This window comes from Pseudochaenichthys georgianus, chromosome 18, assembly GCF_902827115.2.
Source record: "Pseudochaenichthys georgianus chromosome 18, fPseGeo1.2, whole genome shotgun sequence".
In the NCBI taxonomy this organism is placed as follows: Eukaryota; Metazoa; Chordata; class Actinopteri; order Perciformes; family Channichthyidae; genus Pseudochaenichthys; species Pseudochaenichthys georgianus.
In genome coordinates, this window is record NC_047520.1 from 21,248,383 (window position 1) to 21,262,360 (window position 13,978).

The 13,978-nt window shown below is 41.8% G+C and overlaps 1 protein-coding gene across 3 annotated transcripts in view; it reads right to left on the reverse strand.

Annotated features, from left to right (window-relative positions):
• The window catches only part of ehbp1l1a (EH domain binding protein 1-like 1a), a 31,552-nt gene extending 22,810 nt beyond the window's left edge, over positions 1 to 8,742 (reverse strand). For 2 of the 3 annotated variants that reach the window (XM_034105488.2, XM_034105487.2), the window contains exon 1: positions 8,170 to 8,742. In XM_034105488.2, coding sequence (XP_033961379.1) covers positions 8,170 to 8,273 — 104 coding nt within the window. In that variant the 5' untranslated portion in view covers positions 8,274 to 8,742. The remainder of the gene's footprint in view (positions 1 to 8,169) is intronic. The other variant, XM_034105489.2, reaches the window with a different exon arrangement.
• Positions 8,743 to 13,978: the final 5,236 nt, after the last annotated feature.

The following is a 13,978-nucleotide window of genomic DNA, read 5'->3' on the forward strand; positions in this document are numbered from 1 at the left end:
CAGACGTACAGACTGTGATCATGAGTCACCCGAGTTATATTTTATATTTGTTAGTGAGGAGCAAATTATGTATACTTACTTACTACTGAGTAGATAAGTATTGTTTAAATCATCAAAACACATCGTGCTTCTTATGAAAAAGTGTTAAAAGTACAATATTTCCCTCTAAGAGGAAGTGAAGTAGACGTTTAACTTATTCAAGTAAAGTACAAACCACACAAAATATAACTTAAATCAAGTATTTGAGTAAATGTACTCAGTTACCTTCCACCACTGCACAATGAATGAGCCTCCTTTACCAATCTCGTCCTATTGCATTCAGGTGTGTTCTAGAGAAAGTGTTTCGAACTGTGAGTGTGCTATTTCATCCTAATTAGGTCAACCTCCCACCAGTGCCCATAATAGGGCAAGAGACTAAAGGGCTGTGCATACAGAGAATCACCAAATATTCATAGAAGTTGAGATACTAAAGTATAGAATGCATAAATGGAAGTGTAAAGAGGGTGGAGCACCGGACTCCAAATGTTCAAAAATACTTCAATAATTGTGTAAAAAATAATATTATTTTTGATTACTGTAGTGTTTATTCATTTTAGAATCTTCTGCAGGAGCTGATTTAAAGAAGAAATATATCCTTATGACACAATGAGGACAACAAATAATAACATCACTTTGTAACACTCGCACGACTATTGGCTAGCGCTCCAAAACATTGTACGTGATGCTAAGGTGTGGAACATTTCTAAGCAGTTGACCAATCACAGCAGAGCCGGCCATAGACTGTCTCTGGTGGAAACAACAGGCCGAGCCTCTGTTCAAAGAAGCACACGAGAAAGTCCCAACACCCCCGATAAACATGTTGTATCTTGTGTCGTTTAAAAAGGGGGTTGTGAGGGTGCCAGCTTTTTCACCATCATGCCAAAACAAGACTGTCTGGCAAATGAAGACTTAGTCAGAGACACTGTGCAGAGGCACGGGGTGGATGAATACACTGTTGTTAAGAAATAGATCCAGAGTGTAACTCCCCCTGAACCAGAGGCCTGTACTACGAAGCAGGATTTTGGCTTAGCGGCTAACTTCAGGGAAAACTCTGGGTTTCCGGTCCTACGACGCTGGTTCTCTTTTTAGCAGGCTAGATCTCCATGGTAACTGATGCTGTGCGGCTAACCTGCTCCGGAGCAGGTTGGGTTGCAGGCTAAGAGATCAACTCAGTGAAAGCACCGCCTGCTGACCAATCAGAGCTCAGTGTGCGGAGTTTAAAGCGATCAAGTCATATCACAGGAGAAAGGAAATACAGAAAAGCTGCCGTTGCAGGAAAGACGGCCGGCAAAAATCAGCGACTGTGTGAACGTGAACATGAATAGAATATCACCTCCATCTTCAGAGCAGTCTGACTATTAGAACATTAGCGTTAAGAAAGCTTACTTAAATATCTGCCACAACATCAGTAACCGGATCAGAGTACATTAAGTACAGTCCGCGGCACATCACTTCATAATGTATCATATATCTCCTGATCTGAGTCAGCTGAGCCGTATCTGGCCGTGCAACACTCAGTGTCACAGACTGGATGAAGAAGCATTATTTTAAGCAACACATTTAAGTTCTTCTCTGAAGAACCAGCACCTTACCGTGGTGGAGAGGTGTGTGTGCCCTGATGAACCTGGGGGCTGTGTTGTCTGGAACCTTGTGTTCCTGGTAGGGTCTCCCATGGCAAATTGGTCTCAGGCAAGGGGCCAGACTAAGATTGGTTCAAAAGACCTCATGAAAGAAAAACCAAGAAGTGAGGATACCCGGCACGGAGGAATCCCGGGATCCCCTTCTGGAGCCAGGCCCAGAAGGAGGACTCGTCGGCGAGCGTCTGGTGGCCGGGCTTGCCATGGAGCCCGGCCGGGCCCAGCCCGAAAAGACAACGTGGGCAACACCTCCGCTTCTCCGTCCCGCGGGCCCACCACCTACGGGAAACAACGATGGGGTCGGGTGCGCTGCCAGAAGGGTGGCAGTGAAAGCGGAGGGTCTCGACGGACCAGACCCGGGCGGCAGAAGCTGGCTTTGAGGACGTGGAACGTCACCTCTCTGGGGCGGAAGGAGCCGGAGCTTGTGCGGGAGGTGGAGCGGTACCAGTTGGATCTGGTTAGGCTCACCTCTACGCACAGCGTCGGCTCTGGAACCTTACTTCTGGATAGGGGTTGGACTATATTCTTCTCCGGAGTTGCTCAAGGTGTGAGGCGCCGGGCGGGTGTGGGGATACTCACAAGTCCCCGGTTAGGTGCTTCGTTGTTGGAGTTTACCCCAGTGGACGAGAGGGTCGCCTCCATACGCCTGCGGGTTATGGGGGGGAAAACTCTGACTGTTGTGTGTGCTTATGCACCCAACAGCAGTTCAGAGTATACGGCCTTCTTGGAGACCCTGGAAAGAGTCCTGTATGGGGCTCCTGAAGGGGACTCTTTAATCTTGCTGGGAGACTTCAACGCACATGTGGGCAATGATGGAGACACTTGGAGGGGCGTGATTGGGAGGAACGGCCCCCCTGATCTGAACCGGAGTGGTGGTTTGTTACTGGACTTCTGTGCTAGTCATGGATTGGCCATAACAAACACCATGTTCGAACATAAGGATGCTCATAAGTGTACGTGGTACCAGAGCACCCTAGGCAGAAGGTCCATGATCGATTTCGTTATCGTATCATCGGACCTGAGGCCGTATGTTTTGGACACTCGGGTAAAGAGAGGGGCGGAGTTGTCAACTGATCACCATCTGGTGGTGAGTTGGGTCGAGTGGCGGGGGAAGCCTCTGGATAGACCTGGTAAGCCCAAACGTGTAGTTCGGGTGAACTGGGAACGTCTGGAGGAGGCCCAAGTTCAGGAGTCCTTCAACTCGCACCTCCGGCGGAGCTTTTCGGGCATTCCTGTGGAGGTTGGGGACATTGAACCAGAGTGGTCGGTGTTCAAAGCCTCTATAGCCGAAGCCGCGGCGGGGAGCTGTGGTCTCAAGGTCCTAGGTGCCTCAAGGGGCGGTAACCCTCGAACCTCCTGGTGGACACCGGTGGTCAGGGAAGCCGTCCGACTGAAGAAGGAGGCCTTCAGGGATTATCCCGGGGGACTCCCGAGGCAGTTGCAAGGTACCGACAGGCCCAAAGGGCAGCAGCCTCATCCGTGGCCGAGGCAAAGCAGCGGGTGTGGGAGAAGTTCGGAGAAGACATGGAGAAGGACTTTCGGGCGGCACCAAAGTTGTTCTGGAAAACTGTCCGACACCTCAGGAGGGGGAAGCAGGGAACCATCCAAGCTGTGTACAGTAAGGATGGGACGTTGTTGACCTCAACTGATGGAGTGTTGGGGCGTTGGAAGGAACACTTTGAGGAACTCCTGAACCCGACAACTCCGCCCTCTATGTTAGAGGCAGAGCTGGAGTATGACTGGGGATCAACGCCAATCTCCCGGGGGGAGGTCACTGAGGTCGTCAAACAACTCCACAGTGGCAAAGCCCCGGGGTGGGTGAGATCCGCCCAGAAATGCTGAAGTCTCTGGGTGTTGAGGGACTGTCATGGTTGACACGTCTCATCAACGTTGCGTGGAAGTCGGAAACAGTACCGAAGGAGCAGACCTACTTCTGCTCCTCCGTCGCTTCACACTTGCAGAGGGCGATTTCTCAACTGGCCGAACTGGTGCCCTGGTCGGTGATGACACCAGAAAGACCGATGGTACTGCATCTCCATTAAGTAATGGTTGTTCCATAAATCCCATGTTATGTTTTATCATACTCTCAGAGTAGTCGTCCGGAAATTTGAAATGTTCGCTGCATACATGAGCCTGTGAATCTTTCGGTTCGGGCCGGCCACATTTCGCTAGCCACTGCCTCTGAATGTACTTCTTACGCTTACCTTTTGGCAACAGATGGAACTAAGCATTCCGTGGATTGTTCCTATCAGAATTGTGGCAATATTTTGCGATACAGTGAGGCATATTTGAAGAGAGAAACTACAGTAAATAACATGGAGATCAACGTGTCCTCGAAAACCAAACGCATGGTTTACGTCACATCCGGGAAATGGCGGCGCCCACAGTGTTGATGTTATTTCGGTATATAATCAGTTTAAAATCACTGATAATGTCATCGGATTAAAAAAAAAAAAAAAGAAAGACTGGCAGAGACTGGTCTGTTTTATCGGATGATAATTATTTAAAAATGAGTGTCATGAGCATACCATTCCTTTAACACCTTTGTTATTGTTATCAAACCAAATAGTCTTCCAAGACTGGCAGTAGCCAATAGGACTGGGGCACCGTGTGATCTCTATCTATTCATGTTAAACATTGCAACATTATGGAATACTGCCAAGACAAGCAATCTGACTAAATGTAAGGACTGATTCAATACTTGGGTTAAATCATAATTATTGGACACTTTAAAATAAACTGTGACTTCATCAATCCAAATGATGATATACTAGTAATAATAAGGAGAAGGTTAATACAAAGTTTGACTAACTATGTCAAAATTACAAAACAAAATAAGGTAGTATGCCACCAATAGCCACTTCGATATTGGACATGTCGTGAAATGAGTTATATAAGAGTTTAAAATATTATTGGCAAACATAATCTTTTGTTACATAACATAAATACATATTTTTGGCAGGACATTTTAAAGATGAAAACAACTTCTCAATGTTTAGGCTAACATATGCTATGTTAAGTCATTATTGTCCTCAACATCATTAGATAATAAGATACATTCATAAAAAAGTATTATATTCCTATAACAATGATTATTATGATGATATCAATTATGAAGTGGTCAGTAAGAATTGCTACTTTGTTTTAAAAGTAATCGCATAGTATCACAATATTCACAAAATGTTGCTATGGCTAACTGTCATATTTATCCAAGTATCTCTCTTTATCAAAATGATCAGTGTGTGCCCCGATGGAAGGCTGACAGGCAGGTAGGCCATCCAGTTACTTTAGCCGGCTCAGATGATTGGTCGTGCTTTTTACAGCACCACGGCTTCCACAGATGATGTTTTTTAATGTATTTATTGTCAAAGCACTTCAGATATTCATTGCTATCGGGATGTTAAGAGCATTCCATGGAATATAACAAGTGTTTCTGAAGTGAATTACCTACCGCACCTTTAAGATATAAAACATTTGTGGTATAAGACACTTGGATGCTCTCTCAGAGACACGAAGAATTGCTAATATTGAAGGTTTATCCCCGCCACCGTGTCCACTGGAGTATGAGAAAAATAAAGACCACTGCTACTGGAACAGTAGAGCCAGCAAATACAAATATGAATTAAAAAGTGGCCCTTTTATGTTCATTTTCAGGTTACTATACCTGAGTAAGTCATAGATTTGACTTATCAAGAGTACGTACGTCATTACTAACATCTACCTACCCTAACAAAGCTCACCTCAAAGATCACTCCAGACCTTGTTTAAAAAATACACAATTTCAATATCATAGACTATCTTGCTTCCCTTTCCATTGTGTGTGTAATATAATGTACTATTGTAGGCCATGGGGCACAGCATAGCAGAGAAAAAGCATAGAACAAGTGTGTCAATCCTGTGGATCACAACCCTGTGACGGGATCTCGCAGCGACATGTTGATACTGGTCGTGTGTGTGAAACCTCTTGGCTGGTACAGAACCGAGTCACAGGAAGTGAGGCAAATATACAAGCCAGGGCTGGAGGATTGGAAACACATGCTGACTGCATCATGAGTAATAATAATGGAATTAAAAGAACTACAGTGCCAAAAGTGAAGCAGTCAGGCCAACAGCTAATACACTAACAGCATATGGTTGTTCTTCAGGACTCTGGTCCACATTGGGTGTGGATATCATCAAGTGTTTGATCCGACTGTGAGCATGACCAAAATGACAAAGCAAGGGTTAGGGTCAGGCCTTTTTTATCAGGGTTAGGTTGAACCTCAATATCTTTTTTGGTAACCAACTAAATATAGGATGAATGAACAACAGTCTAGTATTAAAAGGTGCCACTGAATATGATCTTCTTGTTGCTCACACAATTTCAAAATAAAACTAAAATGTCTCAAACTATTTCACAGTTTTTGCCCGGATGGTGCAGGTGGGTAATACATTCAGTTAGCCCCAGGCACCCCTAACAGATTTCATCCGACACCGTGTTTTTGGTTTTGTCAACAGTCTTAACTCTTAAGATGTTCATTTTATACTTATATAAATATACAAAAATAAACATTCTCACAAGCTAAGAATATGTTGCCATTTTTTTTAAATTAATTTTCAAAATATTTGTGACAGACAAACAACACTGACTGACCAATGTGTGAGTTATATAAAAAGACACATTGGTGATGTCTCTACCAACAGGGCAAAGCTAGAAAATAGCCCCAGGGACCCACAAAGCTAACATCTCAAGGGTTAGTTGGACTTGATTTGAATTGCAATTCAAGATTTGTGTTATAGTTGAACTATCAAAACAATTAAATAAATACAAATGATGAAAACTGGGTGAGAATAATGCTCCATAGCAGTAAAATGCAGTACGTCTTCAGGGAAGTAGCTCGGTCTGTGGGGACTTGGCTTGGGAACCGAAGGATCATGGGTTCAAGTCCCGATAGGACCAACAAAACCAGTGTGATACTGAGAGAGGAGCCAGTCCTTGAGCAAGGCACTGAACCCCCACCCACAAACTGCTCCTTGGCACTGGGAAAATTGTACATCTCTCCATAAAAATGCATGTTTGTGCATATTTGTATTTAGACCTAATGTGTGCATATCTGTATTTAGACCTAATGTGTGCATATTTGAGTATAAAATAACAGAGTGAAAAACTGAGTTTCCCCTGGGGGGTAAGCAAAGGCTCTTCTTCTTCTTCTTCTTCTTCTTCAGTACGGGGGAGGAATATGAACCCCAGCCCCCCCCCTAACCAGTTATTCTGGGAATGGTGACTAGTCAGAAACATTGGATCAGTTGTGGGATGGCACTGAAGGGGAGGTTTGCATGCTCTTATTGTTCTACGACGGTGTGGATGACCACATCCTTTCCCCACCTGATACTAGATTTTAAAAAACACTATTTCCTACAAGCAGTGGGGGAAAGTAACTAAGTACATTTACTCAAGTACTGCACTATTTTGTCAAACTTGTACTTTATTTCCATTTTAGCTTCTTTATACTTCTACTCCACTACATTTCGGAAGTATTTATTCTACTTCTTAGTGCCCTACTTTTATTTAACCAGTAGTTACCAGCGACTGTTTACATATGAAAACACATGACATCTGTATATGATATAATGCAGTACACTACTACCAATATACTAAACAAAATATTAAATGGTCTTAATATTAACATACGACAAAATGTAACTGCTCTTACATGTATTTATAAGCAATTAAAATAAAGAATAATTTCATATTCCATAATAATATAATACTTTCAAAACAGCCATGGTACATAATAATTTACTTTTGATACTTTAAGTACAATTAGCTGGTAATACTTCTACATCTTGAATTCAGGACTTTCACTTTAGTATTTCTACTTTACTATAGTAAAGCATTTCTCCCACCACTGTATTCAGCATGAAGGGCTGCCATAGTCAGGATCCTTCCTACATGGCAACAACTAAATAGACTCAGTATTTATTTATTTAAAAAACAGATGCGGAAGTAATGGGGCGTGCCATCTGAAGGTGTGCCTCCATATTTAGATGATAATAAAGCACCAGGCTGCATTAAAACCTTATTTAAAAAAACCACATTGTGTGGCAAAAGCCTCCAAAAGCCTCCGCTTGTCTGGCACTGTTATACTAAACCATGCAGCGGCACGCAGAACACGTGAACAGCCCTTACAAAACGTGTTTTTTTATGAAAAGCTTAAACTTGTATGGATGTTTGCTTCCGCCCCTTAGTGTAAACAGTGGCGGGTGGGTAATAATGATGGAATAACGAGAAAAACTGAAAAAAACATGTAGATTTGTACTTTTGAAAACTGATGAACTGGGTATATATCCTTCAAATGCCATGTTGTTCTGTGGCGTATATTACTTAGAAATTGTACTATTTTGCCAGTAGCCTATGCGATCACGTTCTCTCCCCATAAACGGCATGCCAAGGGTTTCCTTTTGTTATAAAACGCAACACATATTAACTATTCAAGCTACAAGTGTTACTTACCATTTCTTTGTGCATTCTATCGTCAGCTCTTGAAATGAAGCAGCAAACTGGAACTTGGATGCTCTCTTTCCGACCCGCTGAAGCCGCTTCCACACCGAAGTCATGGTGAGGTTTGTCAAATTACCTCTCAAAGACACGAAGAACTACTAATATTTCACGGTTTATCCTCGCCACCGTGTCCCTCAGCCGGGACCTGAACGGGGGTACCAGAGAGAGAAAGTCCACCTGCTCCGCTGACAGCTCCTCCGCAGCGGTGTGTGCCCGCTCCTCACCGGCTCCGCTGCACAGGCTCCAAGACAAACACACCCACCCTCCAGCTAGCATCAAGCTAAACAAGATGAAGCGGAAATTACAGGTTTATGCCTTTCAAAATAAAGGGCCTGTTGAATGCAGGTCGTCGGAGCTGCGATATTATCTATGACGCAGCAAAAAAATCTGAATTTGTTTTTATGTCCAAACACAAAGATGGTGTTTCAAAGGTTTCCCCACACTGCCAAAAATACAATTCCAAGAATTAAAAGCCTTTGTTAAGCCTTTTATACTGTTAATGTTAAATATCAATGTACTTAACATACTAGGCTATTGCATATTTTCAATTTCTTTTAAAAGGTTAATAGAAAACAAATCATCTTCACTGAGATGGAAAATTAAACCCGATCTGCTTCCACAGTCACTGGCTGTCCACTTTTCAACGTTGAGTTGATATACCAGACCTCAACTAGGGCTAGTTTAACATAAAGATCTTATGAGATACAGCAAAACTACATTAGTTACAAAAACTTGATTCTGAGTATAGAGTTCCTTTTTTAAATGGTGGAATGTATTCTCCCCCCAGGGCAATACAATACAGAGATACAGAGGACAGGATTTCAATGTCCTCGATCTAATCAACTAGACATGACCAGCGGAACGTCAAATGCTCCTTTTCTATAATATCATTATTATATATGTTGTTCTTATTTGCAAAGAGCAGGACGTTTGAAAAGACTCTAATCAGCCAATGTGTGCAAGCACTTTATCTCTGTAGAAAATAAAACTGATGTAGGAAAACCTTTAACTCGAGTTTGTTTATTATTTAATTTGATTTAATCTAATTTAAAATGGCATTCTTTTCACCCCATACTTCCTGTTACGCTAGTGTTAATCATTGCTGACTTGACAGATGGTTATTGGGCAATTAATTCCCTAAACTTTACAAGTCACACTACTATGACCTTATTCTGCAGCATTATCTGATAACAACAATGGAATGGTGGTAATACAAACAATAATGACAGTCATTATAAAAGGATACAACAGACTCCAGCAGATGACTTGAAAGCGCACGGTAACTGTAACTGTAACTGATGCAGGACTCTATGAAGGACTCTATGAAGAGCCAAACAGTGATTAGTGAGTTCCCAAGAAGCTGTGTTGAAGGGTATTATCAAGGCCTGACTGCAAAACACAAATTACATGCGTTAGTGTGTCAGGGAAAGTTTCCCTGTGTCATCATGAGTCTGAGTCCCCCTCAGCTGGGGGACTTTTCCAGTTTAGCTCCGGGTCTAAATATAATCTGTGGCTTCTGACACATAGAGCAGCTGGGAATATAATGTCACACAAACACACAACTGAAAAACACACCCCACACCCAGAATGAAACACATTTGAATCTCATATCAAGCATTGAAGCTATTTCGTACAGCATATTTATGATGTATCTATAAATACAAGGATTAGAGGACTTCCTCTCATGCAAATGATGTATACTGCTTGGCATACTGTTGCTGCTATAAAAGAATTTCCTCACAGGGATAAATAAAGTTCATTTGATCTTATCTTATAAGGAAAATGCTTGATTTAAGTTTCAAAATGTCACATTAGACATTTAAACCATTGGACACAACATTATAGATTGGCACCATTTTTAAATCTTTAATTACTCACCTTAATACCTAGGTCACTCGTCACTTCTACAATAAGAGCCATTTCTGATATTTCTAGTACACAAGTGTAATCCGTTTCAGTACATTCATGTCATTGCAGAATTGTATTTCACAGGTTGTTGTTTTCATATGTTAAGCTACTGCATATAAAGCTGATCATTTTCTATTTTGAAGTATAAGAGTTTGTGCTGACGCAGTGTTTTTGGTTCTAGGAACTGGGTCAGTCTCTGTGTTTACATACAATTCCAAACATTCATTACAATAAAGGGAGGAATGTGTACGTTAGTCTTTGTAATCATGCATCACAGAAATAGGACTTTTGTTTTGGAGTTGCATAAGGAAGCTGTCTGGGTCCCCTACTTTGCTCTCTATACATGGTGATAGTATCACATAATACAATCATCATTCATTTCCATAGCAACTTATTCAACTACTGTATGCACTTCTAGCCACAAGACACACCTTGTCTGGGGTCTACAAGAAATGAATGAATGAATGATGTTGAATGATGGCTCCTTTGAATCAAATAAGCTCATCAAAGAAATAGTGTTCCTTGTCCAATGAACGCTTTGTGCGTATCAAAAGAATGTTGAACTGAATTTGAAAAAGAGTCATATCTGTTACCCTAAATGAAGTTAGAGCCTGGGGTCTTGCTGCATTCTCCCCTGTCTGAGGGAGGGTTGGGGGAAGCGGGATTGGTAAAAGTTTGGAAATACTTCTGAACAAGAATTCAATGACGTATTGCCAACTAGCTTGTTGGAATCAGTTCTTTTCAAAACATGTTGTGTTCACCCCCAGGCTAAATTCATTTTGGCAAATGTAAGCACACCCATCACACTCTGACGCGGGCAAATCAAGCTGAGATTGCCCAGACAGGATGGCTGTCCTCCACTTAAATTCTAGAGTGGTTTATTTACAGTCAGAACGCAATCGACCTCCGTGTTTTAATCCGAAACAAGTTGCTTGTCCATTGCCTGTAAATTAGTCATCTGTGTAAATGTGTATTTCGCAAATACATCCGGCTGCATGATATTTCATCCTATGTCTGAATTGTTTTAATCCTGCAGTATGTGTGCATGAAAGATTTGGTATGTGTGAGGTTATGGTAACGTCGATGTTGCAATAAACCAAAAACATTGCAGTTTAGGTTGATAAAAAGGTTCATAAAAAAGTGATCCTTAATTGCAGGCCTCTGGCGATCTGCATGAAATATTTACATATTAGACAGAATCATCCAATATTTTCATTACGTAATCCTTAGGAATGCTGGGCAGAGCACACGCCAAAGGTAGCAAACACATAGTAAATCAAATCGGGCTAAGTATTGAGCCTTGTGGAACCCCACATGAGATAAGGAAGAAGATAGAACAGCATGTTCTGTGTTCTATCATAGTACTGATTCCATAGGTGGACAAGATTGGACCATATTGGTTATAAAGACGTTCTTTCACATGGTTTGATTCCAGTACATGCTGTCCTGTCCCAGCATCCATCTGTTGCTAAGTGATTTATCTGGCTCCTGCGCTAGCCATTGGTGTTTTCCGTTATGTGACTGAATCTCCCAGTCAGAGACTGTCCTTCCTCCTTGTCTCTCAGCAGTTTACTGTACAGACATGCTGGGAAACAGCTGCATTTGGGCGAGTAAAATAAAGCAAGAAAGAAGGAAGAGCAGAGGGGAGTCTCCTCATGTGGGAATAGCAGTTTTTTAAACTTGGCGTTCTGCCAAAGCTCCGTCATGGGGAGGTTATGGTTGTCAGAGAAACTATTCTGGGAATTGCATTTCCTGTGACAGGTTTAATTTGGTAATGAATGTATTGTGTCACATTAAACAGCAGTATAGAAACTGTAAGTGCTTAAAGAATGTTAACTTTGAAAGGACTACAAAACAGTTTGATTAATTACAAAAGATCAGTTCAGGGTTCATGAGTGGTGGAGAGGGCCATGGTGGCAACTATTAAGTGTAGTCATTCCGAAACAATCCACTTCCTGTCTGTAGGCAAACCACGAGTTGGTGTTCATCCTGTTTTGGAGTCCAGGGCATTGCAATGAAATTGAGTGTACACTTTGACCAATATAGTACAATGCCAATATTGACTTTTGGTTTTCTTTTAAGATTAAGATTAAGATTGACTTTTATTAATCCCTCGTGGGGAAATTGTTTCTCTGCATTTGACCCATCCTAGTGTTAGGAGCAGTGGGCTGCCATTTTGAATGGCGCCCGGGGAGCAGTGTGGGGACCGGTGCCTTGAACACCTCGATAGCACTTGCTCTTGCCGGGACTTGAACTGGTGACCTTCCAGTTGCCAAGCCAAGTCCCTATCGACTTCGCCACCACCGCCCCACACAAGCTCAATGAAAGACTTAAAAAAAATAACGAGCCTACATTATTCATTTCTAGGTATGAGTGAATACGTACGTGAGATCCCAATGGTGGAGTAATCAGATCCCTGCTTGTATCATGCTCCACATATCCATCTATGACCTTTGTAAAAATAGCCTTGCTAAGCCAAACACCTGTGCGCTGTCTGTCAGAAGCACAGAGAGGGTGACAGGCAGCAAAAGCATGCACCCCACTTGTAATAAGGTCACTGAATAGTGTGGTGTCCCTGCAGCCGTGATGCAACCATACAGTCACATGTATGATCTTTGAGCAGACTTCTACACACCATGATACTACGTATATCATATGTCGTTAAACCACATTATATATTTTAATGATTTTCTTTTCATATACGGTCCTGGAATAGAATATTGTTCTACGTTATACTTCCTTGCGGTGATAAAGTATGTGTGGTGATACCGTATGAATGTTTTAGTTATTACAGCATTTTATAATGGTTGCTATGCCGTTTCTATGGGGTTCAGGACAGTTTATAAAATGGTACTGAATGGTTGCTAAGTTTAATGTTCATTTATTGTTAATGTACAGTTTTTTTTCTACAATTTAAATGTAATTCTGAAAATGTTTTGTCTTACCATAGAACACTGTTGAAGCTTTTAGGTGTCTGGAAAAATGCAGTTGCTAGCAAGTGGCTAAATGACAAGGCTAAACAGTTAACACTGGTTTGCCTTTAACTAACTGGTGGTGATGTGAGCTATGCAACAGTGAAGTACAGTATAGTTTATTGTTAATAGCTTAACATTAGCTTTTTACATTTGAATTACGGCTCAATAATCATAAAAGTGTGGTACATTTCTGAAGATATTTTTAATTGAAACTAAACATTTAAGTATCATTAACATTTGTATGCCACAGATTTGTGTGCTATGATTAAACATCCAATGGAAAAATCCCATTGGCTTTTGTGCCAAGGGAACCAGTGCAATGTTAGCTTCCAAGTTTGGCCTAAAAAACCTGTCATCCCTGCAGTACTGTATTATTATGTATTATATATTCATAATCCATCGGTTCAAATAATTGTCAATGTCATTTGACCCATTGTATACATACAAATATTGATCAGTACAGCTATAAAGTTAAGAGAAAGTAGTATTACTAGCAGTAAGCTGGAGGCTAACAGTCCGAGCCAACAGCTTCCAGCCAACAGATCGTTTCCCTAGGGGCTACATTCTGTTGATCACGTGACTCGGTAAGCTTTGAAGCCGTGATGGGGACAGCAGTTGTCAGGGGGGGATTTGTCTCTGTGTTTGACCCAGCTCTAAGGAGACTCATGTGTCCGATGACCAGCCATCACAAGGCTCTGTGTCTCTGCCGAGCGGTTAGCCTTAGCACAGCCACAGACTGATGACTGGAGGAAGAGGACAATAGAGGCACTCAGCCGAAAACCCAAACAAGCATTTCTCACCAAAAGAACATCTATCTATTCTTATGCATATTTATGCATACTCTACTCTTCTTAATATTTATATGTGGAGTGCTGAAA